General features: G+C 43.6%; 1 protein-coding gene across 2 annotated transcripts in view; it reads left to right on the forward strand.

The window, feature by feature from the left end:
* Window positions 1-27049, forward strand: part of LOC147900677 (calcineurin B-like protein 3) — a 132791-nt gene that overhangs the window by 76738 nt on the left and 29004 nt on the right. For both annotated transcript variants that reach the window (XM_087376255.1, XM_087376254.1), the window contains 2 exons: window positions 18274-18382; window positions 26740-26792. In XM_087376255.1, coding sequence (XP_087232381.1) covers window positions 18274-18382; window positions 26740-26792 — 162 coding nt within the window. The remainder of the gene's footprint in view (window positions 1-18273; window positions 18383-26739; window positions 26793-27049) is intronic.

Consider the following 27049-nt stretch of genomic DNA (forward strand, 5'->3'; position numbering starts at 1 on the left):
CTCAAGCAATATCCATGGCTGTCTAATGCTTTTTTGTGTGGAGACTTTAATAACTCGCCTACCATGCAAGACAACACCACTCATCGATCTCACATGATCCCCACTGAGCTTCAACATTGGGAGGATATGCTTTCTTTCTTGCATGCAGAAGCTCAGGAGGACATGGATTTTGCTTGGATCAGTCTTGCACATCGCTTGCAGGCTGTTATTCAAGATTATGGACGGAGTCACATGGAAAACCTCAGGCTTAAGCTGAAATGGGCTCAATCTCACAAGCAACAAATGGATGTAATCAGCTCTTATAGGCAGCTCACCTCTTCTGAACAGGATTCTTACGCTTATGCGGTTCATATCATCCATCAAAATGATCTTCGCAAATTAAAGAAGTGGCGAATCCGAGCTCGCGTGAAACCCCTTTTGGATAAGGGTTGCTCCTCCAAGGCCTCCTTTAAAAGCCTGCATGCGGATAGGCGAAAGAGGATATTTGCAGGATCAGGCAGAATGATGGCACCTGGACCACCTCCAAATCAGAATTGGAATCGCAATGCTCTAGTCATTTTCAGCATCTCTTTTCTCCTCAGCCTGATTATTCGATGCAAGTGAATGCAGCTAGGTCTCAATTTCTTATGCATGTTCAGCCTATATTGTCTCAGGAACAGGCTCATGCATTGGAGCAGCCATTTATGCTTAATGAACTAGATGATGCTTTGAGTCATTTACGTAAAGGCAGCTCTCCCGGTTGGGATGGATTGACTATTGAATTTTTCCGTGCATTTTGGGGTGATCTCAAGGACACTCTTCTTCCTATCATCAATCATGCTTGGGCAGAACAATCTCTTCCTCCTCCTTGGAAACATGGCCTTGTCAAATTGATTCCAAAAAAAAGGTTGTGTGAGACAATGGCTGATTGGCAGCCCATATCTCTTATGCCAGTCATTTACAAACTCATTGCCAAGATGATTGTCCTTAGGGTTCGATTTATCTTGCAGGAAGGACTTCATCCCAGGTAGTATGGGTTTGTTCCCAGAAGGCAGATCACTGACAATATCTCCAATGTTTTGCTTGCGATTGAGTATGCCAAATATTCTAAACAAGATGTTCTCATTCTGCAAGTGGACATTGCGAAAGCATTTGATACTGTCCATTGGGATTTTATTTCTCAGACTATGCGTAAATTGGGCTTTGGCCCTCGGCTGGTCCATGTTATTTACTGGTTGTATTCTCATGCCACTGCGCAGTGTCTGCTTGGTAGTGGGTTGTGAAGGACATGGACTATGACCCGCTCAGTGAGACAGGGATGCCCTCTTAGTTCACTATTGTATGCCATTGCTACTCGTCCGTTATTGTTGCATATGGACTATCTTGTAGATACTGGGCAGCTTCATGGCTTGCAAATTCCAGGTGCACAGCCTTTCGAGCAAATTTCATACCACCCTTGGACAATAGGATGGGGTAGGGTGTATTTACTTTGACCCCTAGTTCTCCTATTACACAGTGCCTCTATTCTTCTCCTATAAGTTCTAGAGAGCTCGGGTGCCAAGGTGGGTGTCCGTCCATAGAGGATCATTCTTTGCAAAAGTATGGTGTATAGAAACTCTCATTTCCCAATTCCATATGTGCAGCCTCCTGCACTTATTTCGGAGGCTCTATAGAGCTTTCAAACCACCCAAAATTCTTCTTTCCACGCATGCATTCCACTCGAAATTGTCTTCCAATTTCAGACCTAGGTATTTATTCGTGATGACTCTGTCCAGAGTCTCTCCTTCGGATGTGCAGTTCGCTCTTTATTTGGAGGCTTGATTACCATTATGTTTGTCTTGGCTATGTTGACCAGCATGCCTGAGTGTTTGCAAAATTTGCCCCATGCATCCAAATGTGCTTTGCATGTCTCTCTTGTCTTTTGCAAAGAATACTACGTCATCCACATATGAGCAATAGCAGGCCATATCCCACAACGCGGACTCCTTTGCCGTGTATTCTCATCCAGTCTTCCAATTCAACAATGAAAAGGGGGCGACCTTGCTATGATGACCTTCTCCCTGGAGCATGATCCATCTACTAGCAGTTCTACTAGCTCTGCCAACACCCTCTCGTAAAGTTGGTGTGTAGCTTCTCTGAGTTCTTGAGGTACTTAAGCCTTTCTAGATTTTCCCTTAGCCTTTTACATGGGACTGTTTCAAAGGCTTTCTTGAAGTCTACAAAGCAGCAATCTACAGCCCTATTCTTAGTCTTGACTCCCTCCGTTGCTGCTCTTATGGCGACTAAATGATCCACCATGAGTGCTTGGGACAGAAACTGCCCCGGAACGTGCCGTAATTCCTTGTGCCTTATCCCATTTGCTGGATTTTTCCTCAATGATAGTGCCATACAATTTGGCCATTAGGCCTGCTCACCATGATTGTTTTTTACTTTTTTGCAACCTTGCTGTCCCTTCCCTTCTGGATCGGTATAATCCAAGCTGCCATTCTAAGGGGAATCCCTCCTCTAAAGCCTTCATTCATGAGCTTTTTGGAGAGAGCACACACACATGGATGAGAGAGAGAGAGAGAGACAGAACGCCCACTTTCGATGTTCTCAGACTGTCTATGAGACCAGTACTTGTCTAGCTTGTCTTCAATGTCCAAGATTTTGTATCGGTGCCCCAAAACCTCCTTCAAATATAATCTTTCTGTTTAGCTGGTTGGCCAAAAAGATCTTGTAGATGTTGAATGAAATGGCATCAATACCATGTTTCTCCCTAATGGAAATATAAGCTTGATAGGGGAGAAGTGTGTGTTCTTCACTTTCTACTTCACCAACTAGGCATATCTCGCATATTTTGTCTTCTCGTAGGAGCTCTGGTTTTGTCCACCTGCCCCTTTCTACTTCAGCATCATGTGAGCTGTCCTCATTCTGCATACATATTATGTCTCTTGAAGACTGAGATATCTTCTTTAAGGTACTCTTGTCTTCCATATTTCAGCATTAGATTAATCTCTATCCTGCAAAATTCCACTCTCTCTCTTGGTTCATGCCACGGGTTATCCAGCATTTTCTTTGTTACCGATTCTTTAATTCCTCCCTCTTTGTCAGGAAGACCTATGGCATTTATTTTCCCAAACTCTAGCTGATCAATTCCATCTTTCTACCAGCCATCCTCTTTTGTTGCATCCATAGCTTTGTGTGGGAGTCTATTTCCATCCATCTTCCTGCTGTGTTAAGGTAGTGACTGTGCTGACATAGTGTTCCCCTTCCATAGGTATCATCCTTGCCTCTGCTAGTGTCACGGGGCCATGAATTTCATGTGTAGCTAACCACGTGGCTACTTCATTACTTTGGCCAAGGGGACTGGCCTAGAGGAAGCACCCACTTCCTAGAAGTCCCTAGTCCAATTCTCAGTGCACCAACTAGGCCCAAATGCTAGGAAACTGAGGAGTCTAAAGGTTAGTCCCAAGGGAAACCAACGTTTCATTGGCTAGGAGGAGGGTTAGGACTTAAAGGGGGGGGTTGGGGGGGGGGGGGGGGGGGGGGCGGCAACCCAATGTTCCATTGGTGAGCAGGGTTAGAGCTTTAATGAGGGGGCTACGTGGCAGCCCCTCATGCACTACCTACCACCTCCCTTCTCCTCTCTCCTTTTCCAACGTTACGGGATGGAATTTCTCACTTTTTTTTGAAGGCTAAGGTTGATTGGCACGCTTTGCAAGGTTACCCGCTCCACGTTCTTTGACCTCCACGAATCCCGAGGCCAGTCCGTACGGCTGTACAGACTGCAGCTGCTGCATTTGAAGCTTCCGTACATGCTGTACAGAGCCATAAAAGCTGGCTGTATGGAAAACCTCCTGCTGTGCAAACTCCAAACGCTGGCTGTACGCTGTACGAACCTAGTTTGCTGCTGTTCTGCTGCTTGCACGTCTCCCGAGACAGCTGCACGTGCCCCGAGGCAATTGCTCGCATCTCGGGGTGGTTTTCTGCTCGTTGATTTGCTGTTGCTCGGATCCCGAGGCACACATTCTGTGGCAGGGCTGTCATTTGAAGCTGCACGAGTCAGTTCCAGGCTGCAGGTGGATTTTGCCATGGGAGATTAACTCTTCTTCTCTTGCCCTGGCCTCTGCACCCTTGAGCATTGCTTTCCTCTTCTTTCTCAGCTGTCAGTTTCTTCATCTCTCTCTCCCTTCCTGCCTAGAAGCGCAATGTGCTCTGCTAGGGACCTGGATAGAGGATAGGCGCAAGGGCAGGGCTCGCCCCTCGTCCACGGGCAGCAGGCACAGAAGTTTGCTTTCCTTTTGATTTGCATTTGCTATTTTGGAAGCTTGTTGCTTTGCATTTTGTTGTTTGGTGCTCTTTATGGCCCCTGCAGGCTGTAAGAAGATATCCAGCCATAGAAGGTATGCCTGGTTAGTGTCAGAGAGACAGATTGGTTGGGGCTATTTGAGCACTTCTGGGGATTTGCATTGATGCCTAGTCACAGTCGTTGAGAAATGCCTTAGTTTTGACCCTGGCACTTGAATACTAGTGGTGCACTGGAATTAATTGCAGGCAGAGACCAAGTGTTGGCTGTAGCAGTGGAAAATGCAAGAAGAACAGTACAAGGGTTCACCCTTGTTGTAAAGCAGAATTCCACTTCTTAAAGAAAAAAATAAATTCCAAAAGGGGGGCCAAAGTGTTTGGGGCCAGTGTGGTGTCTCGTGTTTGGCTCCATTGAGCAAGGGCACTCTAGCCTCCATCCAGTTTCTTTTCAAAGTTGTTTCTTGAGTTTAATGAGGTGGCTGAAAGTTGTCTGTAAATGACATGAATTTAGTCATAGTTTACTGCCCTTTAGTTTACTGAAGGCCAGTTTCAGCTAGCATGATGAGGTAAGGGCTTTGTACCCTGATTCCCAACTTTTTTTCAAGTATTCCTAGAGAGTCCAGGTGCCCAAGCTTGACATCCATAGAGAACCCCCATTTGCACCATTGTGTACAAGGACTTCCCCATCTCCTAGTTCCACAAGAGCATGCAACGTTCTGCATTTATTTGGAAGATTTATAGGGCCCTAAAGCCACCCATAACTCGTTTCTCCATGCACGTGTTCCATTTTATGTATGATGAAACCATTTCTAATTCTCACCCTCAAAGCCTGTCCAAGGTAAAAGATATTATGATGAAACTACCTCTAATTCTTTCTCCTCAAAGGTAAAAGATATCATGTGTTCCATTTGATAAACTACCTCTAATTCTTTCCCTTCAAAAGGTAAAAGATATTATGATGGTATCATGTCCCAATTCTGACAAAGGATGGTCCCATACCAGATTACAAGTAATGACTAATCTCATCAAGATGAGCACCTTGTCGAAGTTGTCAAATACAATGTTCCAAGACACTTTTACTCACACCCTACCATTTGTGTGTTCAAAACCCCAAAAGGACACTATCTACTAGAGAACCATAGCCACATTTCTACACACCCTCTTGATACTGATTGCAGCTTAAACAAACAATATTGTGACAGCTTGACTAAAACATCGTAAAGCCAAACAAATTATAAAAATCTCTACAGTTTCGATATCCATAGAACAGTGAATTAAGTATAGTAGGTGTGTCGCTGTCATGCGCATCCGTCTGAGAATGATGTGAGCATCATCTTGGCTGTGTCCACAGTCAATAACAACAATCAGGGCAGGATAAAAGGGCTCCACAAAAAAGGGCCCTCACAAAGCATCCATAGGCAGATCTAAGGCTTGCAGAGTTAGGCAGCCAAATCAGCATCAGAAAAACAACATAAGGTTTCAGAAGCAGCTGACGAAAAAACAGATAAAAATAGGCAGCATCCATTTTTCCAAACTTCACCGGGCAGTTTTTGACCAATCTGGTCAATGATGACCATTGACCACCAGCCAACGAGTGAACTGGCAGACTTGTTGATGGACAGCAGCCATAAAGGCTTGGAAGCTCCTGATACTCCAAGAAGCAGAAGAGCAGCCAAGCCCCTTGGGCAACAGCAAGTCCTTAGCCTGTAGAGTAGAAAGTGGAGGAGAAAACAGCAACATCCATCCATCCAACTCCATCATAGTCTATAGAAAGACAGCTGCCTCCACAGTTTAGCATTGCATTCTTCAATTTTCTGGTTCTCCAAATAGTTTTATAAAGGGGAGGGCTAGCTGCAAGCAATCCCTCTGTACTCTTAAAGCACTCACTGACACATTATCAGCTGTCTCATTCATTTCATCATGTCAGTACATTTCTGCACTCAGTCGGCCCATGCATGCATTTATGATGTGATATCGATAAAAAAGATAACTTGCACGCATATTAGGGTCAGAAATGTAGATTTTGTTTTAAGATTCTTATCTTAAAATACTAGTAAGAACAAGACTTTCTCATTCTGATGTACAAGAGATTATGGAGATCTGCTAAAAAGTTTAGGCTATCCCAAAATCAGGTAATCTTGACTTAATGCCACATCATTCCTCAAAAGGTTGCCAATGTGATTCCATCTGACTTTGATGGACCACCCCGAAATACATTTAACTAATGACTAGCACATCACATATAGGGTCAAGATGCTTAAAAGAAACCATTTCACAAAAAGTGGCAAGCATAGGCATATAGGACAGAACACAATATGCCGAAAGTATCCTGAAAAGCAAATTGCACAGTGCATTTTTGCAAGGTAAAGACCATAAAATGCATCACATAGCAAGCATTAGCTAGTATGGCATCCCACCAACATCATCAGCACCAAGTAGTGAGGGGAGACATTGTACACAAATGCTCTCACATGCACACATTTTTACACCCCTCACAGAGGACCATCCAGTGATTGCCTTCATTCCAACTTAGTCAATGTGATATCATGCATTTCGCTTGCAAAAAGCCCATGAGTGATTAAGACGATTTCAGAAGCGCATCTTCACATGTACACAAATATCCACTCACCATACAAAGTCTTTGGTGTGACTGGCACCTTACATTTAAATATATCTCACCTTCTATATCATGCATTTCACTTGCAAAAATCCATCAGTAATTAAGATGATTTTAGAAGCAAATGCTCATACATATACAAATATTCACTCACCATACAAAGTCTTGGATCTGACTGGTGAAATTCCTGGGGAGAATTTTGTGGCATAAAGAAGGAATCATCAGCATATGCTTGTGCCAAAAAAGATGCAGCTCCAGGGATTTTAAGACCAGTCATCTGTCGAACGGGCACACACACACACACTTTTTTTTTTGGTGAAAGCACATTACTATATTATTAACATGAAATCAATGTACATGACATTAGACTCCAAAAGAGAGCCCAATGGAAGAACTCAAAAACAGTCAGAAAACACTTCAAGGCTAGTAGCATCCAAGTCCCTTGCAGCATAACTATCATATAAGGATTGCTTGAGGGACATTCTGAAGAAAACATATGACTGAGGAAGCTGTTGACCCATCCTAGAATGCAATCTCTGTGTCCAAATGGTCCATAGTACCTAAAAACGAGTCCAGTGAAAGAAGAGGAGGAATGGAGACATCTGAGATGAGAAGCATCCAAACATCCAGAAGAGTTTCCCAAATCTGATAGAGGGAAACCGAAGCCGCAGCAAATGAGAGACATGAGTGATCAATATCCGAGAGTGCGGGTAAGACCATAATAGATGAGGAACTGTCTCGCGGTGATGAGAGCAACGGGGGCAGGAAGGGGAAGCAATGCAACGTGCTGCCAATTTCACCCCAATGGAAAAAGCTCCCACTATACATCTCCAAAAGAAAAGCCTCTGTTTCAATGGCAATTTGGCTTTCCAAATTTTCATGAGTCGTGATTGCCACCAAGATAAAGGCCTATCCAAATTCCAAAGAGTGTTGGCATGCTTATTAATCCATGGCGGTGGAAGAAGAAATCTGTAGACCATCGAGGAGGTTAGATTATGCATTGAAAGCGAATGGGTAGCAGGAGGTGAGGAAGTCTAATTCCAGTCCAGTAATCTGTCCTATACAAACAGTGAAGGAACAGGAACAAATGGCTGCAACATAGTTGAAAGTATTCTCCAAATGGACCTATGATGCAGACCCAAGGAGAATGTCCTGCAAGCTTGTGGAAATGAGAGCATATAGCCTTGTTGATCCACAACATCTCCAACAAATCTTATGCCCAATTTCATAAGATTATATGCTTTAATAGGTGCCTGTAAAGCGAGAGGCGATTCAAACACCTTGCTCCAATGGATGCTTTCCAAGCGAAAAGAATTACCATGATGAGAGGAAGCACCTATCCATTTAGCATAAGAGAGAATTCTCTTCCAATCATGAATAAAAGCAGTAGAAACAGGACAACCAGGAATTTTCCCCTGAAATGTGGTCATGACTGCTTCCCAGTGATCTGTAATCCAATGCCCATATGCATGGGACGTCATGTTTCCACACATAGCTGCTAACATAATAGCCCATGGCTGTTTTTGCTGAAAAAAATCAGCAATCATAGTGCTCTTTCTTGCCAACATATGAACCTGAAGATTGAGAATATTCAGCCCCCCATGAGTCTTGGGTGAACAAATAGACTGCATAGGTAGTAGTCGCAAAGCCTTTTTATGAGATTTGCTTTTCCAGAATATCTCCATAGCCTTGGACATATAGGAAGCCAAATGCTTAAAAGACCATGGAAGAAGAGGCAAATAAAATTGCACATATGCCATAATGATGGACTATACTATCCGAAGTCGAACATGTAGAGGCCAAGTGGACAAATGCCAGTATTCCAGCTTCTTGTTGATCTTTTGAAGCACCCATTTGAGCTGTTGTTGCGGGGTAATATTCCAGCCAATGGGGTATCCTAGATGCCTCACAATAGTATGGGAAGAGATAATGTGGCCTGGCCAGAGAACTACATGCCAATCAGCTTCTTTCAATGCTAGAAGTTTTGATTTCTGAAAGTTGATATGCAGTCCAGCAGCTATGCCAAAGTCATTCAGTGTATGCATCAAATGAGAAAGGTCACTTTGAGAATTCCTGGGCATAAAGTATGAATCATCAGCATATGCATGTGCAAGAAATGACTGTGCCCCTGGAATTTGCAAGCCATGAAGCTGCCTCGTATCTGCAAGATGGTCCATATGCAACAGTAACGAATGGGTAGCAATGGCATACAGTAAGGAACTAAGAGGGCAACCCTGTCTCACTGAGCGGGTCATAGTCCAGGTTCTTGACAACCCACCACCAAGCAAACACTGCGCCGTGGCATGAGAATAGAGCCAGTAAATAATATGGACCAGCCGAGGGCCAAATCCCAATTTATGCATAGTCTGAGAGATAAAATCCCAATGGACAGTATCAAATGCTTTCGCAATGTCCACTTGCAGAATAAGAACATCTTGTTTGGAATATTTGGCATACTCAATCGCAAGCAAAGCATTGGAGATATTGTCAGTGATCTGCCTTCTGGGAACAAACCCATACTGCCTAGGATGAAGTCCTGCTTGCAAAAAGAAGCGAACCCTGAGGACAATCATTTTGGCAATGAGTTTGTAAATAACTGGCATAAGAGATATAGGCCGCCAATCAGCCATCGTCTCACACAACCTTTTTTTGGGAATCAATTTGACAAGGCCATGTTTCCAAGATGGAGGAAGAGATTGTTCTGCCCAAGCATGATTTATCATTAGAAGAAGAGTGTTCTTGAGATCACCCCAAAATGCACGGAAAAATTCAACAGTCAATCCATCCCAACCAGGAGAGCTGCTTTTACATAGATGACTCAAAGCATCATCCTGTTCATTAAGCATAAAAGGCTGCTCCAATGCATGAGCCTGTTCCCGAGACAATATGGGCTGGACATGCATAAGAAATTGAGATCTGGCTACATTCACTTGCATCAAATGATCAGGCTAAAGAGAAAAGAGATGCTGGAAATGACTAGAACATTGCGATTCCAATTCTGATTTGGAGGTGGTCGAGGTGCCATCATCTTTCCTGATCCTGCAAATATCCTCCTTTCGCCTATCCGCATGGAGACTTTTAAAGAAGGCTTTGGAGGAGCAGCCCTTATCCAAAAGGGGTTTCATGCGAGCTCGGATTTGCCACTTCTTTAATTTGCGAAGATCATTTTGATGGATGATATGAACCGCATAAGCACAAGAATCCTATTGAGAAGAGGTAAGCTGCCTGTGAGAACTGATTACATCCATTTGTTGCTTGTGAGATTGAGCCCATTTCAGTTGAGCCTGAGGTTTCCCATGTAACTCCGTCCATAATCTTGAATAACAGCCTCCAAGCGATGAGCAAGACTGATCCAAGCAAAATCCATGTCCTCCTGAGCATGTAAGAGGAGGGGGCGGACAGCCACTCTCACCATGTTATGAAATTGTTGATGAAGCAGATAAGCACTATTAACATGGAGCAGGCGATGACCATAAAAAGGCATATCATCTGTCAAACGTGCTATAGATAATGTCAAGCATACTGGAAGGTGATGAGATAGCAAGAGGGAATGATCGACCCATAGTGCACATGTAAAATTAGCATACTGCTGAGCATGCAGCAAATACCATCTGTCAAGTTGAGCCCAGTAATGAGTAAAGGCATTGTGATGATATGTATAACCCATGTCTCTGTCCCTTGTTGAGAGCCATAGATCTTCTGCATGCAAGAATGAAAGCATATGTTCCCAATGTCGAAGCTCAGTGGGGATCATATGAGAACGATGAGTGGTATTGTCTTGAATGGCAGGCGAGTTGTTAAAGTCTCCACACAAAAAGGCATTGGACAGCCATGGATATTGTTTGAGGGAGGCCCACATTAGAGCTCTAGTCGCAGAAGTTTGAGAGGCATAAACATATGCTATTTCATAGAGATCAGCCTGACAGATGCATCTGATCACCATCCATCGACCCTGGGGGTCATTGTAAGCAACCGTGGGCTGCATATCATATTTTACCAGCATGCAGACCCCCGAAAAGTGCATTGTACCAGCATAAAAGATATCATAACCAGCATAGTGGCCTTGCTGGCCAGCCAAGAAGTGTTGGTTGTGTTTCTATAAAGAGATTACATTGGGGTGCATTCTATGTACATAATGCCAGAAAAGTCTCCACTTATTGACATTGCAAAGACCCTGAATATTGTATGTAATGCAAGTAATTGAAGTAGACATAGAAGATATGTACAGTCAAACCAAAAAGCAGAGTAAGGTATAAGCTGTGAGGCCGCAGCCATGACATCAACATCCACCTGGCCTCCTGGATCATTAGCTCTGTGATCCTCATCATTGTCACATACAGGGATGCCCCTTTTTAACACATCAACCCACAGTTGAGAAGTGAGGCTGTCAGCAGGGGTAGAGGTCTGACCAGGGGTGAAAGTTGAAGCATCCCAATGGCGAGATTGTAACGGTTGTGGTTTGAGTGCGAATGCCTTTTTGGGTTGCTGCCAGGCACCCTGGGGAAAGGCATGAGATTCTGAAATTTTGCCCTTTCCCTTATCCTTTTGCTTGGCTGAAACCTGAACCACATTTTCTTTGGGAGGGACAGATTTAGATGCCACATCACCCAGCTTGGTAGGCATAGCCTTGCGCCCCGGGCCATAAGTTGGGGGGGAAGTATTTTTTGGAGCAATAGCTGTAGGTGGGAGCTGATACAGGACTGCAGGACACTGTGAGGCTAAGTGGCCAAACTTATGACATGTGAAAACTCCCCATTTCAAATCAAAATATTTTTCGCCGAGGGGGACATCCTCCACTTCTACCGCAATGGAAGGAGGGGTTGGGTGATCTGTATCCCAAAGAACACAAAACCGATTTCGATTACCCGAAGGACGGGGTGGGCATACAACTTGCCCTTAAGTAGCTGCCAAACTTGGTAACTCGGCCCTCATATAATCAGGAAAATCCACTACCTCAACCCATACGGGGCAGTGATGTCGAATGAGACCGTGATAATCCTTGTTTGGCGACCATGGCATGACATGCACCATTTGTCTGCCATAGAATAGTGGTGACATCTCCAATATCTGCTGACGATATGAGGCATCCAAAAAGTGCACTTCATAAAAACCTCTAGAAGCAAAGTATACTCCTTCAACAAAGCAACCTCCCAACAAAGCCTGAAGCCACTGAGCCACATCATTTGCTGAAGGTAACTTTCCTGGGAAGAAAATGATAACTGCTTGCTGAGAGAACTTTCGAAGAGGAGCGACCAATGAGGGCAGCTTCAACTTATATTTAATGGCCGGGGGAGGTTTGGCCCACTCCTTTCGGCTGTGATGAAATTCATCTTTGAGCATGTCAAAAACATAGTGAGCATCTATAGAATCTGCAGTAGAGAAATCAAATTGCTGTCTTTTGGAGACCCGGGTTGATTCCTTGCGGGAGTAATTTTTAAACTAGTCCTCCATGGAGGTAAGCAGGGCGGGATTGATGAAATTGCAGAAAAGGAACTGAACTGTACGGCGGGATTTCTACAGGCAAAGAGTACGGGCGAAGCACAGGGTAGGACTACAGACTGTACGGACTGTACGGAATGTACGAACCGTATGGGTGTACGGAAGAAGATCTACGAAGGAGGCTGAGTCGTACGGGAAGCTATCAGAGTGCGCAGGAGCTGTACGGAAAACAGAGGTAAGCGGGGATGCTGATGGAGTACGGTGAATTAAGCTGTACGGAAAGGGACGAGGGGTACGGATATACAGCAGGGGTGACGATTAAAAGATGAGCGGATATGGTCGGGGCTGCACAGGGAGGAAACGGGCTGCTCGTACGGCCGTACGGTGGACGTACGGCGTCCGTACAGCTATACGGACAGGGCGCGGGCCTGTACGGGAGCTTGGCGAGGCTGAGCAGCAACCCTCTCACACACAGCTCACATGCGCGCACACATACACACACTTTTTTTTTTTGGGTAAATCCATGATTATATTATCAGCAAAATTTACATGAGGGTCTCAAAACAAAAAAAAAAACAGAGAGCCTCAACAAGAAATTAGAAGCAAAGAGAAACTATTTCTAGGCATGACTGAGGAAGATCTCCTTGATGGCAAGCATCATAGATAGATTGCCGTAGGGAGAGTCTGAAATATTCATAAGATTGCAAGAACGGATTCCCAAAATATCTCATGTTGTGATCCTGCCATATGGTCCAAAAAGCCCAATACCTGACCCATTATAAAAATAAAGAGTAATGGACCAGGGTTGTAGGAAGTCTGCCAAAAAGCCAAAAATGTTTCCCAAAAGGAGAGTTGGGGAAACGAAGGCGAAGCGACATGGAAATTTTGCATATGAAGGTCTTAGTGCTGGAGCACATCCAAAACAAATGAGGCACCGTTTCAGAAGGGGCCATGCATCGAAGACAAGAAGCAGATGCAATCCTTCGTTGAGCCAAAGTGACCCCCACGGATAAGGTTCCTGTAAGACAACGCCATAGGAAAAGCTTTTGCTTGAGAGGCAATTTGCTCCTCCATAAATTGCGGAGATTCTTTCGCCACCAAGCAAGTGATTTTGCCATATGCCAAAGAGAATTAGCATGTAAGTGAATCCATGGTAACGGTTGGAGGAAAGAGTATGTCGTGCTAATCGTTAAGTCAGAAAGAGTAACAGGACGAGAATTTGAGCCCACTGGGTGTAACTGCCAGTCGTGTAATCGGTCCCTGTTAGATAAAGGAGGGATGGGAAGAAAAGGCTGCAGCAATTCAGCAATTTTTCCCCAAATAAACCTGTGATGCATGGCTAGTGGATAAGAAGCCATGGCTTGAGGGAAGGAAAGCATTTGACCAGTAGCATCAACAACGTCGCCTCTTTTGCTGCCGTACACTCACTTTTTTTTTTGGTAAATCCATGATCATATTATCAGCAAAATTTACATGAGGGTCTCAAAAAAGCAGAGAGCCTCAACAGGAAATCAAAAGCAAAGAAAAACTATTTCCAGGCATGACTGAGGAAGATCTCCTTGATAGCAAGCATCATAGATAGATTGCCGTAGGGAGAGTCTGAAATATTCATAAGATTGCAAGAACGGATTCCCAAAATATCGCATGTTGTGATCCTGCCAGATAGTCCAAAAAGCCCAATATCTGACCCAGTTCAAAAATAAGGAGTAATGGACCAGGGTTGCAGGAAGTCTGCCAAAAAGCCAAAAATGTTTCCCAAAAGGTGAGTTAGGGAAACGAAGGCGAAGCGACATGGAAATTTTGCATAAGAAGGTCTTAGTGCTGGAACTCATCCAAAACAAAGAGACACCGTTTCAGAAGGGGCCATGCATCGAAGACAGGAAGCAGATGCAATCCTTCGTTGAGCCAGAGTGACCCCCACGGATAAGGTTCCTGTAAGACAACGCCATAGGAAAAGCTTTTGCTTGAGAGGCAATTTGCTTCTCCATAAATTGCGGAGATTCTTTCGCCACCAAGCAAGCGATTTTGCCATATGCCAAAGAGAATTAGCATGTAAGTGAATCCATGGTGACGGCTGGAGGAGAGAGTATGTCGTGCTGACCGTTAGGTTAGGAAGAGGAACAGGACGAGAATTTGAGCCCACCGGGTGTAACTGCCAATCATGTAATCGGTCCCTGTTAGATAAAGGAGGGATGGGAAGAAAAGGCTGCAGTAATTCAGCAATTTTTCCCCAAATAAACCTGTGATGCATGGCTAGTGGATAAGAAGCCATGGCTTGAGGGAAGGAAAGCATGTGCCCAGTAGCATCAACAACGTCATTTATACACCTGATCCCCAATTTGCTGAGATTATATGCCCGAATCGGCTCTTGGAGGGCCAATGGAGGATCAAAAACAGCACTCCAATAAATACTTTCTTGCCGAAGGGAATTGGCATGAGATAAAACGGAAGGGGCCCAATGAGCATGCGAAAGGACCTGTTGCCAATCGCTAATAAGTGAAGTAGCAAAGGGGCAACCCGGGATAGAGCCTACAAATCTGCCCAAAATAACCTCCCAAAAATCAGTGAGCCAGGCACCATGTGCAGTAGTACGTAAGGACGTGCACATGGTTGCAAGCATATGAGTCCATGGCTGCTTCTGACGAAAAAAGGTGAGTAGAAGAGGAATTTTCCTGGCCAAGACATGGTGCGCAATATTCAGCACATTCAATCCACCGTGCATCCTTGGGGAACAGACTTTTGTCATCCTCATAAGTCTTAGAGCTTTAGCAGAAGACTTTGTTTTCCATAACAGTTCCATGCTGCCGTACACTCACACACACACACACACACACACACACACACATATATAGATAGATAGATAGAGAGAGAGAGAGAGAGAGAGAGAGAGAGAGGGGGGGGGGGGGGAGGGGGGGTCTATTAATGTCCATTGGAGACCAAAGGGTCTATGGGACAGTAAGAAACCCTCTAGTACATTGGAGGGCACATGGCAGCTCCCAAGGAGTGCAAAAGAAACCCGCATTATTTTAGACTACCTACATAATAGTGTGAGAGTAAACAGCCATACATCAGTTTAAGACTGAGAGTCTTTTGGTTTTGATTTAAACTCTCTGATTAGAGCTACGCCTTCATGGTAAACTGCCCATTTTCCATCCTTTCTGGCAGCCTTGACTTTAGCTAATTTAGTTGCCTTATTCTTGAGTTGAGCCTGTGTAAGCTCCTTTGCTATTCATACTTTGGTACCCTTCAGCTTGTAAGATTGTCGAAGGAGCTTGATCCGCATATATTTTGACTTCAAAGTAAGGATTGCATGACCTTTGTAGTGCATATTAGAAGTTGGCCTGGAGTCGTCATCATCTTGCTCATCATCATCCACCCATTCATGTTGGGCAAGCTTGCTTTGATCTTTGTCAATATTTCACTATATGTGTCCTCTTTGTACCAATCTTCAGTGAGTCCCCCTATTCTAATCTCCAATGCATTATCACTTCTAGCTTCATGTTCTTTAATCGCTGCTTGAATATGAGACTCACTTGCTTTGATGTCCACTTCCACTTCCCTAATCACTTCCTTCTTAGCAGTACTTCAATGTGAACAAGATCTTTGACTGTAGAGACTAGTTGCGGGGTAGGGGGGGAATCCTTACAAGATTTTATAGCCTCATCAATTACTGCTTGCTTACCAGGACCTTCCAGAATGTGAAGTCGAGCCTTTACTTCCGCCAGTTCCAATCGTAGCTCTCTTACTGCCTGTTGCAGATAAAAAATCTGATCTTTTGTCCAAGGATGGGTCGTTTTAAGCCTTCTTATTGGTAATTCCGTGCATAAGGAGAGGGTGTCATGGCTGCAACTGTAGAGTACCGAGTCCTGATGGAGGTTGAAGGAGTTGAGGGGGACTTGGAAGAGAGGGTAGGCCAGTCCATAATTTGCTGTTTGTTGAAACCCCTAGAACTTAACCCCTGGGTTGGGTTTGGGGTTTTAGCCCAACTCGGGGTTAGGGTTAGTGTGTTTGCGGTTGGCTGAGGTAACTGTTGGTTGAGGCGGATTGGAGGCGAGAGAGAGAGAGAGAGAGAGAGAGAGAGAGAGAGAGAGAGAGAGAAATGTCCACGGGAGACCAACAGGTTTATGGGAAACCATCTAGTACATCTGCTTTAGGGAGGGCACATGGTAGCTCCCAAGGATTGCAAAAGCAACCCCAATTATTTAGAGTACCTACATAATAGTATGAAAGAGCATTCAGCCATACATGAGTTTAAGACTAAGAGTCTTTTGGTTTGGATTCAAACTCTTTGATTAGTGCTATGCCTTTATGGTAAACTGCCCATTTTCCATCCTTCCTATCTAATTCTGTTGCCTTATTCTTCAATTGAGCATGTGGAAGTTCTTGAGCTATTCACATCTTGGTCCCTTTCAACTTATAAGATTGTTGAAGAAGCTTGATCCACAAATCTTGCGACTTAAGTGTAAGGTTAGCATGTCCTCTAGAGTGCTGGATATTAGTTGCTCCGTCATCGTCATCATCATTATCATCATCAACCTTCCATTCAATATTAGGCATAGTTGCTTTGACGTGCTAAAGTCTCACTGAAAGAGTCATCATCTTTAAACCATCCTTCAGGGAGCCCCCCACTCTAATCTTCAATGCATTATCGTGTCTGGCTTCGTGTTCTTTGATCTCTTCTTGGATATCAATCTTGTTTGCCTTTGTGTCGAACTCCTCATTGACTTCTTTCTTGATTGATTGTACTTCAGTATGAACCATATCTTTGACTGTAGAGACTAGTCGAGGAGTAGGAGGAGAATTCTTACATGAGTTCACAACCTCAGCAATTACTGCCTGCTTGCCAGGTCCTTCTAGAACTTTAAGTCGGGCTTTTACTTTTGCGAGCTTAAGCCTTAACTCTCTGACTGCTTGCTACAAATAATAAATATGTTCATATTTCCCAATGATGTGTCGTTTGGACCCTTCTTGTTGGTAATTGCGTGCATACAGAGAGGGTGTCATGGCTGCAATGCAGAGTATCAACACCCATGATGCGTACAAAAAAAGAGCGGAAAGCCTATAATCATGAGCATAATGGTACTAATGCATAGTGAGAAAAACCCTCTTTGAGGCGAGGTATCAATCTTGAGAGGGGGCGTCATCATGTGAGGTTGCTGTGATCATGCTTTGTGAGGGGTGTAGCTGATCTCGTGTATGTGCCCAGAGCAGCGACTCTCTGTGTCGGATGGCCTTACGAATGAAAGCTGCTAAGCATCTCTAATCTAGGTAGGAGAGGAGGTTGGATAGGGCCGTTTTTGAAGAGGCAATGATAACGACTTGTGATCTCACATAGTACACGGGGTATCTAAAAGCGAAGTGCTCCTCTGACTCAATCTCGTGATGGTTGCATAAAGTGCAGATGCGGCCCTCTCTGGGTATGCCCTTTGTCCGGCCGCTCTTCGTGTTGCGCACACACACACATGCACGCATCCACCTACCAACCTACCTACTGTGTGTGTGGGGAGGGGGTGGGTGGATCAGCATGTGCACTACATTTCTTGCCACATTGATTTTATTGTGTGTTGGTGTAAATGTGGAGTTCAAAAAGTTGCCCTTTTATAAGTTGGGGATATATTGGTGTATCATGCTGTGTCTTGCTTGTAAATATTATTGCAATCTTTAGAGTAAAATTCGGTGTTCTATTTCAAAATTATTTGAATAAATGGTACATACTATACATACCTTTTTAAATGTCCTGACACATTTGCTTTTCTCTGAATATCTTTTTTTTCTTTTGACACATTGATTATAACACAAAATTACTTCCATGGAAAAACACTTGAATTTCCATTCTTGAACATGTCAACACATGAAATGACGTTGCCAAGTGATGTAAATGGCCTTGTTTCTATTTCTATGTCGGAAGTGTTATTCTTGCATTTAAAGCTTGGTCCCTAATTTTTTGTCAGGTGTTCGACTTATTTGACACTAAACACAAAGGTGTCCTTGAATTCGAAGACTTCGTGAAATCACTCTCAATTTTTCATCCATGTGCTCCTCTTGAGGATAAGATAGATTGTAAGTGGTTTGGCTTTCTGGTTTGACTGCCTAGAGCTCTTTGAGCTTCTCTTTCACATCGATCAAGCAAAGTATTCTTGAATCAGAAGCTTCATGAAATCTCTCTGAAATCTAATCTATCTTGCTGGTATTATTGATGGGCTAGAAAACTCATCAATCTTTTTTGCATTGATTAGACAATGGTTGCCACATTATACTAAACCAAAATAGTCTCTAATCGTTATATCTTTTTGTTGTGGTCGTATATATGAAGAAATCAACAAAAGAGGTCTTAAAGCTATTTTATTGGTTTATTTTCTAAACTCTCCCCTCACATCTTGTCTGCTCCCTCTCCTCCAAGAACAGGAAAACTCCATGTTTTTCTCCCCCCCCCAAAAAAAAAAAGCAAAAAAAAGAAAACAAACAAAACGCATCCACAGTTGTGCCATTATATAGAGTTGAGGTCATTGAATAGACTACTTTCGAGACTACTACCCCTGCCCCTCCAAACAGAATAACACACATAGCTATTGTTTTTTTTTTTTGGGGGGGGGGGGGGGGAGGGGTGAAAAAACTTCCAGCTGAGTCAAGGAAAGATCTCCAAGAAAATGCACATCTTGGAGAGACCAGTGTAGGGAAGAACGAACGAAAGGATACACCCACTGAAGAGTGCCCGTACAATTGAATGTTAGGGGCATTATATCACGACCAGCAAGCCCAATAGTAACATTTGGAGAAGACTGAACATAGTGTGGTGTGGAGGCATATCTACCAAACAAGCAGAACTTTGTGCCAAAAGAAATATCAGGAAAACAAGCATGAAGATAAGCCCCTAGCTTGGGAAGAAAATCATGAGCAGTAGGTAGGTCCAAAGAAGATGCATTACAGTCTCCCTTAGATGCAAGCAGGTGGGGCAAGCCGAGGAATATGCCTCAGATCATGAAGAACAAAGGGCCTCTTTCGGAGAGTGGTGATCTCATAGGGCATGATAATGCTACATGAGCATCAAGGTACACTAATGCATAACCCCACACAAGGTGCATTTTGGCAGAGTATTACACAACCAGCCATATCCTTCAAGCCTATTAGTAAGCAGTCCAGTATGATCTGCCCATGGGAAATTTCTGCCAGAGACTTCTTAAATTTTTTGAGTTACATGTAGGGGATAGAGGCCGGTATGCACTACTGCCATTTGGCGCATCCCAACCTCATGTGGATGCTTTTGGGAGAGCATGTCCCTTCAGCAGTTATTTCTCAGCTATATTTCAGCACAATGCTTGTGAGAGGAGTGTTGGCCTCAATCTCAATCAGATAGGAGGCTTTACATAGAGTCTAGACAACCTCGAACGCAGTGTGGACAGTGTATGCAGCCTGGACAGTATGTGGAAGGACACCATGTGCCCAATATGCATGAGTTTGCAAGCCAAGTGGGACATTGATGTTGCCTTGTCAAAACAGCACCATGCCTATGTGGGCGTACCATCTGAGGTCAGGGATAGCTTGTCTTTCTTACATTATGGCAGCGGCTTGGTTGAACGAGTGTGTGGTAGACCAGATATTTTGGCGGACCAGATCCAAAGGAGAAACCAATAATCCTAATAAGCAGGAAGAATGGCTGTCAGCTTGATTTCAGATTGTATCCAACGGATAATGAGGGCAAGATTCTTTATGATGGCAGGCGTGTGGTTGAAGATGAGGATTTCATCTTGAAAGCCCTACACATGGGCAGCTTTCAAAGACCTCATGGCTGTCATGGTTAGAAGGAAATTACAGTGGTACAGCCCGAGGTTGAAGGCCTTACATGTGAGGACTGAAGATCCCTAGAATGTTGAGGAAGCACAAGAACTTATGGAGCCAGAGATTCAGTGTTATATATGGAAAATCAATGAATGCTCCCAAAGTAGGAAAAGGGACAGCGAGGCATAAAGAGGGGTGCAAAAGCAATGGCTATGTGATTATGGAGCTTCTTGATGATGAGTGTGCTAAGTGGGATCAACGCTTATATGACTAGGAGGTTCCATAGCATCTATGGCAGAGAACTATCGGCCTTTTGACCCATGTGGCCTGCATCTTGGAGCATGTTTATTCTACAGCAGGGAGTTTGGAGTTTCACCATCACTTGCAATTTTGAAGAAAAAATTATGTTGAGCGGGGATGGTAATAATTAAGACCAAAAGCTGGTTAAGTTAGTCGAGGTTAGGGTTATTAGTACTCGGGGGTGTTTGGAAGATAGAAAGGTCAAAGGGGATAAGGAGGTACTATATAAGTACCCTCCCCTCTTTTGCAATGTACTTTGGATGCGACATCTAATCTATCTACTCCCCCTCCTCCTCCCTCCTACTTACAGCCTACTTGCAGCTTCCCGTGTCCCCTGCTCTCCTCCCCCTTCCCTCTTCTCTCTGTCTCCCTTAGCCTCTCCCTTGCTCTTTGCCTCCCTCTCTCCCATTGGAGATCGTCTCTGCCTGTCTACTCCTCCCATCGGCTGATCCCCCGTCGTTGATCCTATAGCCCTTTTCATCTGTAGTACCATCGCCCAACAGCGGTAGTGCCATCATATCAGCCTTGCAGGGCGTTTTGGACTTGGGTGAGATGCCGGACTCACTCTCAGAGGGTCTCATTGATCTTATCCCAAAAGGAGGTTGCAGAAATTTAGTGTCTCAGTGGAGACCGATCACCTTATTGGGCACTTTGTATAAGCTCTTGGCGAAAGCCATCAGCCTGCGATTGCAGCCCATCCTGCCAGATCTTATACATGACACGCAGACAGGCTTTGTCCATGGCAGAAGCATTTTTTATAACATTCTCACTTTGGGAGGCTTTTGAGTGGGCTATGCATGAGGGCCATAGACTTGCTATCCTCCTTCTGGACTTCAAAAAAGCATATGACAGGGTAGACAGAATTCCAGACTAGCAGATGACACGGCTATTTTTTTGGATGCCACTCCACAGACACTTACCTCTTTCAGGACAGCCTTGGATTTGTTTTGCAGCTCACAGTAACTGGAACAAATCCAACCGTTTCTAGATTAGTGATGAGGACACTCTTGATTCGGGTGTTGATATTGGCTTCACTTGGATTCAGAGGGGTTTCTCCGTCAGGTATCTTGGATGCCAGGTTGGGGTGGGCATTTCTCCAGCACAGCAGTTCGCTCCTGTGTTGGAGAGCATTAGGAGGAAACTCCTTGAGAGGCAGCCTGTCATGTGGAATGATTGCATACTAGATGAGCATGGCAGATCATTGGGCATGTCACACTACATGCAGTGGTCTAGATGGGAGTTGGACCCTGCATCCATGGTGGGTGCTTGGAAAGCTTTCAGGATGTTTCCAGAGGATCAGAGAGTTCCTTCAGTTACAGCTCCATAGCTTGAGACATAAAGGCTGAAATATCTCTGGAGGACCAATGCAACAAAGGCAAAGAGAACTGGACATAGGACATTACAATGGACTGTACTATTTTGAGCTTGACATGAAGTGGCCAAGTAGACATTTTCCAGTATTCCAGTTTATGTTGAAGTCTTTGGAAGATCCATTTTAACTGCTGCTTCTTGGTGATATGCCATCCTATAGGATATCCCAAATGTCTGACTACATCTATGGAATTCACCACCTGACCTGGCCAAAGAATAGAATGCCAGTCACATTGTTTCAAGGGAAGAAATTTAGATTTGTCAAAATTGACATGCAATCCCGCTGCCAATCCACACAATGATAGAGTGGTCATAAGCATGTGAACTTCCCGGGGAGAATTCTGTGGCATGAAGAAGGAATCATCAGCATATGCTTGTGCCAAAAAAGATGCAGCCCCAGGGATTTTAAGATTAGTCATCTGTCATGTGTTTGTAAGATGATCAAGATACATTAAGAGGGGATGGGTCGCAATGGCATAGAAGAGAGCACTAAGAGGGCAGCCCTGTCTAACTGATCTACCCAATGTCCATGACCAAGATAGATGACCCCCAAGAATGCACTGAGAAGTAGAGCGAGAATAAAGCCAGTAAACTGCATTTGCTATCTTTGGACCAAAGCCCATCTTTGTCATGATTTGAGAGATAAAATCCCATTGAACAGTGTCAAATGCCTTAGCAGTATCTACCTGCAATATGAGCACATCTTGATGCGAGTACTTAGCATATTCAATTGCAGTCAATGCATTGGAGATATTGTCATGGATTTGTCTTCGCGGCACAAACCCATAGTGATAAGGATGAAGGCCCGCATTCAGTATTCCGTGAAGCCTATACACAATCATTTTGGCTATGAGTTTGTAAACTACAGGCATCAAAGTAATAGGCCTCCAATCTGACATATGGTCACACAGATGTTTTTTGGGCACAAGTTTGACAATGCCATGCTTCCAAGAGTGCGGTAACTGATTTTCTTGCCAGGCAACATTGATCATTTGCAAGAGGACATCTTTCAAATCATCCCAAAAAGAAATATAAAATTCCATTGTAAGGCCATCCCAACTAGGGGACTTGTATTTGCTGAGGTGGAACAATGCATTATCAAGTTCTGTATCAGTAAAAGGTCTCTCCAAGGTAAGAGCATAATCCATTTCCACTATTTCAGAAACATATTGGAGGAATTCAGTCCTCGCATCAGTCATTTGATTTGATGGGGAACTAGGAGCAGAGAACAATTTTTGGAAATAATTTTGGCATTCATCTTGGAGATCAGAGAAAGAGTGCGTCCAAGAGCCATCTAGCTTCCTTACCCTTAGACATGAGTTTTTCTTTCGAGTAGCATGTAGGCCTTGGAAAAAGGCTTTTGATGAGCAGCCCTTATCCATGAGGGGCTTCATTCTTGCTCTAATCTGCCATTTGGCAATTTCCTCTGATCATTAGCAGTCAGTTTAATCTGAGCATGTGAAAGGGAATCATTTTCTGATTCAGAGAGAGGCCTTAAATGTGAAAATTCAGTCAATTGTTGTGCTGTCCTTTTTGCCCATTTAACCTCATTCCTCCATTTAGTCATATACTCCCTAATGACATTCTGTATACGAGAGACAAAGCTGTCCCAAGCATAATCCATGTCCTCCTGGGCATGCAAAGGCAAGGGTTGAATTGCAAGTCTGATCATTTGCTGGAAATAGCGATGTCGGAAATAAGCCTGATTAACATGCAATAATCTACTGGAAAGGGGTGGCAAATCATCCAGTGGCATACCAAGGTGCAGATTCATCCATAATGGGGCATGACCTGACAAGTCCAATGAGAAATCTACGAGGAGATGAGGGCTAAAACGCGCGCGGAGCTGTGCAGAGGTATGTCAAGCCTACCCTAGCTGTTTGTACGGTCGTACGGAAACCGTATGGGGATCGTACAGGTGTACGGACAGAAAGGGAGCCTAGAAGGAGTCCTTGGCGAGGCTGGAGAGCAGAGGCCGCACACACTACCACACACTCACTCTCTCTCTCTCACACACACACACACACTTTTTTTTTTTAATAGTAATATCCAGTGCTGTATTTATATGCTCATAAATTTACAAGATGGGAAGTCTCCAAAATGGAGAGTATCCTAAAGATCAGAAACATAAAAAGAAAAGCTCTATGCAAGAAGCATCTACATCACCCTCATGGCAGGCATCATATAAGGATTGCCGCAATGAGGCTCGGAAAGATTCATATGACTTGTGAATCTGCCGATCCAAGTATGCCAAATTATGCTGACTCCAGATTGTCCAAAGAGCCCAATATCTCACCCAAGAGAGAAATAGTGAGTATTGAGACAAAGACCTCATAAATCTGCCAAATAGCCAAAAATGTTTCCCAAATCTGTGACTCGGCAAACGGAGCCGAAGATGATCTGAAATTCTCCCTAGGAGGTTCCTTGAACACGGGCAGTGCCAAAGCAAATGAGGGACAGTCTCTGAAGGAGCCTGACATCTTAAACATGTGGATGGTGCAATGCGATGTTTGGCAAGTGTGACTCCCACTGACAATGTGCCTGTCATGCATCTCCAAAGAAAAAGTTTTTGTTTCAAAGGCACACTTCCATAATATCCGGAGATTCTTCCGCCACCATGAGAGGGGCTTCTTGATATGCCACAGAGTATTAGCATATTATCCATGGAGCAGGGTGAAGAAGCCTGTAGGCTTTGATGGAGGTCAAGGCAGGCAGAGGAACATGATGAGAGCATGTAGCAGAGGGTTGCAATTGCCAATCCATAAGCCTGTCTGTGTCAGCCACATGGGGAACAGGTAGAAAAGGATGTAACAAATCAGGAATTTTCTTCCATATCGACTTATGGTGCATTCCCAATGCATAGGAAGCAGTGGCCTGAGGAAAAGATAAGACACACACACACACACACACAAAGACTTTTTGTTTGGGGTGGAAATTTTTGTTGCTTTATATTACAGAGTCACTATCCCAAAATGGGATGTACCAAAATACATCAAGAAAGATATTAGTATATGACAAGTATACATTTGAGTCTATGTAGTGAGTTTGCAGGCAATCATAGAAAGATTGCTGCAAGGAGTGCTTGTAAAAAGAGAAAATAGAAAAAGTAGGATCACCAAAAACTATATGATTCGTGTCCTTCCATATGGTCCAGAGTGCCCAATAGTAGCGAAGCCAAGTGAAAAATAAATCAAACTCTAGTCTAGGTGGGTGAATCCCAAAAAGCCAATTTTTTTTTCCAAAAGTAGCATTTGGCAACCAGAGCAATATGTCTGCGTGCCAAAAGTTGCCCAGATGGAGGAATTCCTAGCAAGTCTCTCCACAAGAAAACTTGTTGTCGAGGAGGAATTTTAGAATTCCAAACCCCTCGCAGTCTCTTACGCCACGACTTTGCAGGAGGATTTATTTGCCAAAGATGATTCGCCCTTTGTGAAACCCAAGGCAAGGGTAGAAGAACTTTATACAATAACACACACGCACACGCACACGCACACATCTATTTTTTGGTGAAATCCATTCATGATTATATTACAAGAAACTGTCCCAAAGAAAGAGAGAGGCAGTTACAAGTATCAGAAGATATTATTATATGACAAAAAGACAGGATAATCTAGATCTCCCGCATGTGTCTAGACAATCATAGAATGATTGCCATAGAAATGCTCGGAAGAATTGCTGTCTAGCAAGAGAGGGATCACCAATGGCCTAATCCGCGATTTTTCCATAGGGTCCATAGAGCCCAATAACAAACCTAGTAAAAATAATCATAGCCCTCCTTGATTGGATGAAAACCAAGCGACCAGAATTACTGTATCTATAAATTGGATTCAAGATGGATGTCCATATCGTAGAGTTGGTGGATTTAAGATGTTTTAGTATCACGCGACTCCAGAAGCTTCCATGACAACGTATTGTTCTTGGGAGACTTTATTACACCTCTATCTTCTTGGGAGAGACTTTATTACACCTCTGTCATTCTAGTTGGTCGGTGGCATTCAAACACTAGAAATGCATGATGGTTCTCTGCAAGTGCTTAGGCTCCAGTTGTCTTTGAAAAAAGTTTAATAGTTGATGCCACCAGCCTTTGCCCACACAGTGTAGCTCGTGTAGGTCGTTCTCACCAAGGATAAAGGAGATGCTTCTAGCACTTTGCTCGACATGTATAAAAAATTATAGAACCATCGAATTTGGCTTTCTATATGTGTTCTAAAGGTGCGCCTTTGCTCTGATAATGGTAGTGCATCCTAAAACAACTCTTCACTTTGCTTATACGAACACATTCCATTTGCTTGACTTGAATCCTCGAGGCATAGTGCGCAAAAGTTCATGCATGCAACATTATTAGTTGACTTAAATTTACTAAACATTATTCAAGACTCGACCCTCCATGGCTTTGAGTCAACTTTTGAGGATGAAAATTTGGGATTTTAATGGAAACTTGAGCTTGTGGCTTGAATAAAGACAATATATTTCTTCTTGGTAGCTCAAGTTTTTTAATCGGCCTCATGTCTTGCCTGAGGATTGCACAACTACAACACCAGATCAGTTTGTGATTATACTAGAAAAGGGACTTAATCTGCACTTTGCTGCTCAAGCCCGCCTTTAAAACATAAAAACTAACACGAATTTGACAAAAGATAAGAGTACAACCAATAGATGTCCTAGCTTGCTGATATGGCCCATTTTTACATCCTCACATTAAAGTACACATCATGCCCATTTACTATATTCTTTTTGGATGTTAGTGCACCTGTGGCTGGAAACTTAGTAGGTTATCTCAGCGTGAAGAAAACTTCTATATTTGACAGACAATTGCCAAATTTGAAGCTTCTACCTTCAAATCTTCTAGCTCTGCTTTGAATTTGGATAGGGGCCTATTATGCCGTGTCTTTTATGATGGTGAAAGTTCATGACTGTGTCTATTTTACCTTTGGGATATGATTTGTACTAATTGCAAACTTTGGATGCAGTTTCATTTCGGCTGTATGATTTGAAACAACAAGGATTCATTCAGCGGGAAGAGGTCAGTCCTGACTTCTTATAAATGGTTAGCTTGGTGATCGCCCAAGTATTTACGATGCTTGCTAAAAAATTTACATTTTGAAACACCTTCTAAGCAATGCTTTGAATGCCTTGGAATCCTGAAGTAAATGATTTGAACCTGTACATGTCGGTATCAAAAACTATTGGAATGAAAAGTTGATAAATTATACATGAGAGGATAAAATGCCATGGGTCATGGGTTATGCAATACTATGATGAGTGGCGTAGGCTCTCTTG

The sequence above is a fragment of the Dipteris shenzhenensis genome, chromosome 6, assembly GCF_047967505.1.
Source record: "Dipteris shenzhenensis isolate YYH24624 ecotype China chromosome 6, Dip_SZ_1.0, whole genome shotgun sequence".
NCBI classification, from domain to species: Eukaryota; Viridiplantae; Streptophyta; class Polypodiopsida; order Gleicheniales; family Dipteridaceae; genus Dipteris; species Dipteris shenzhenensis.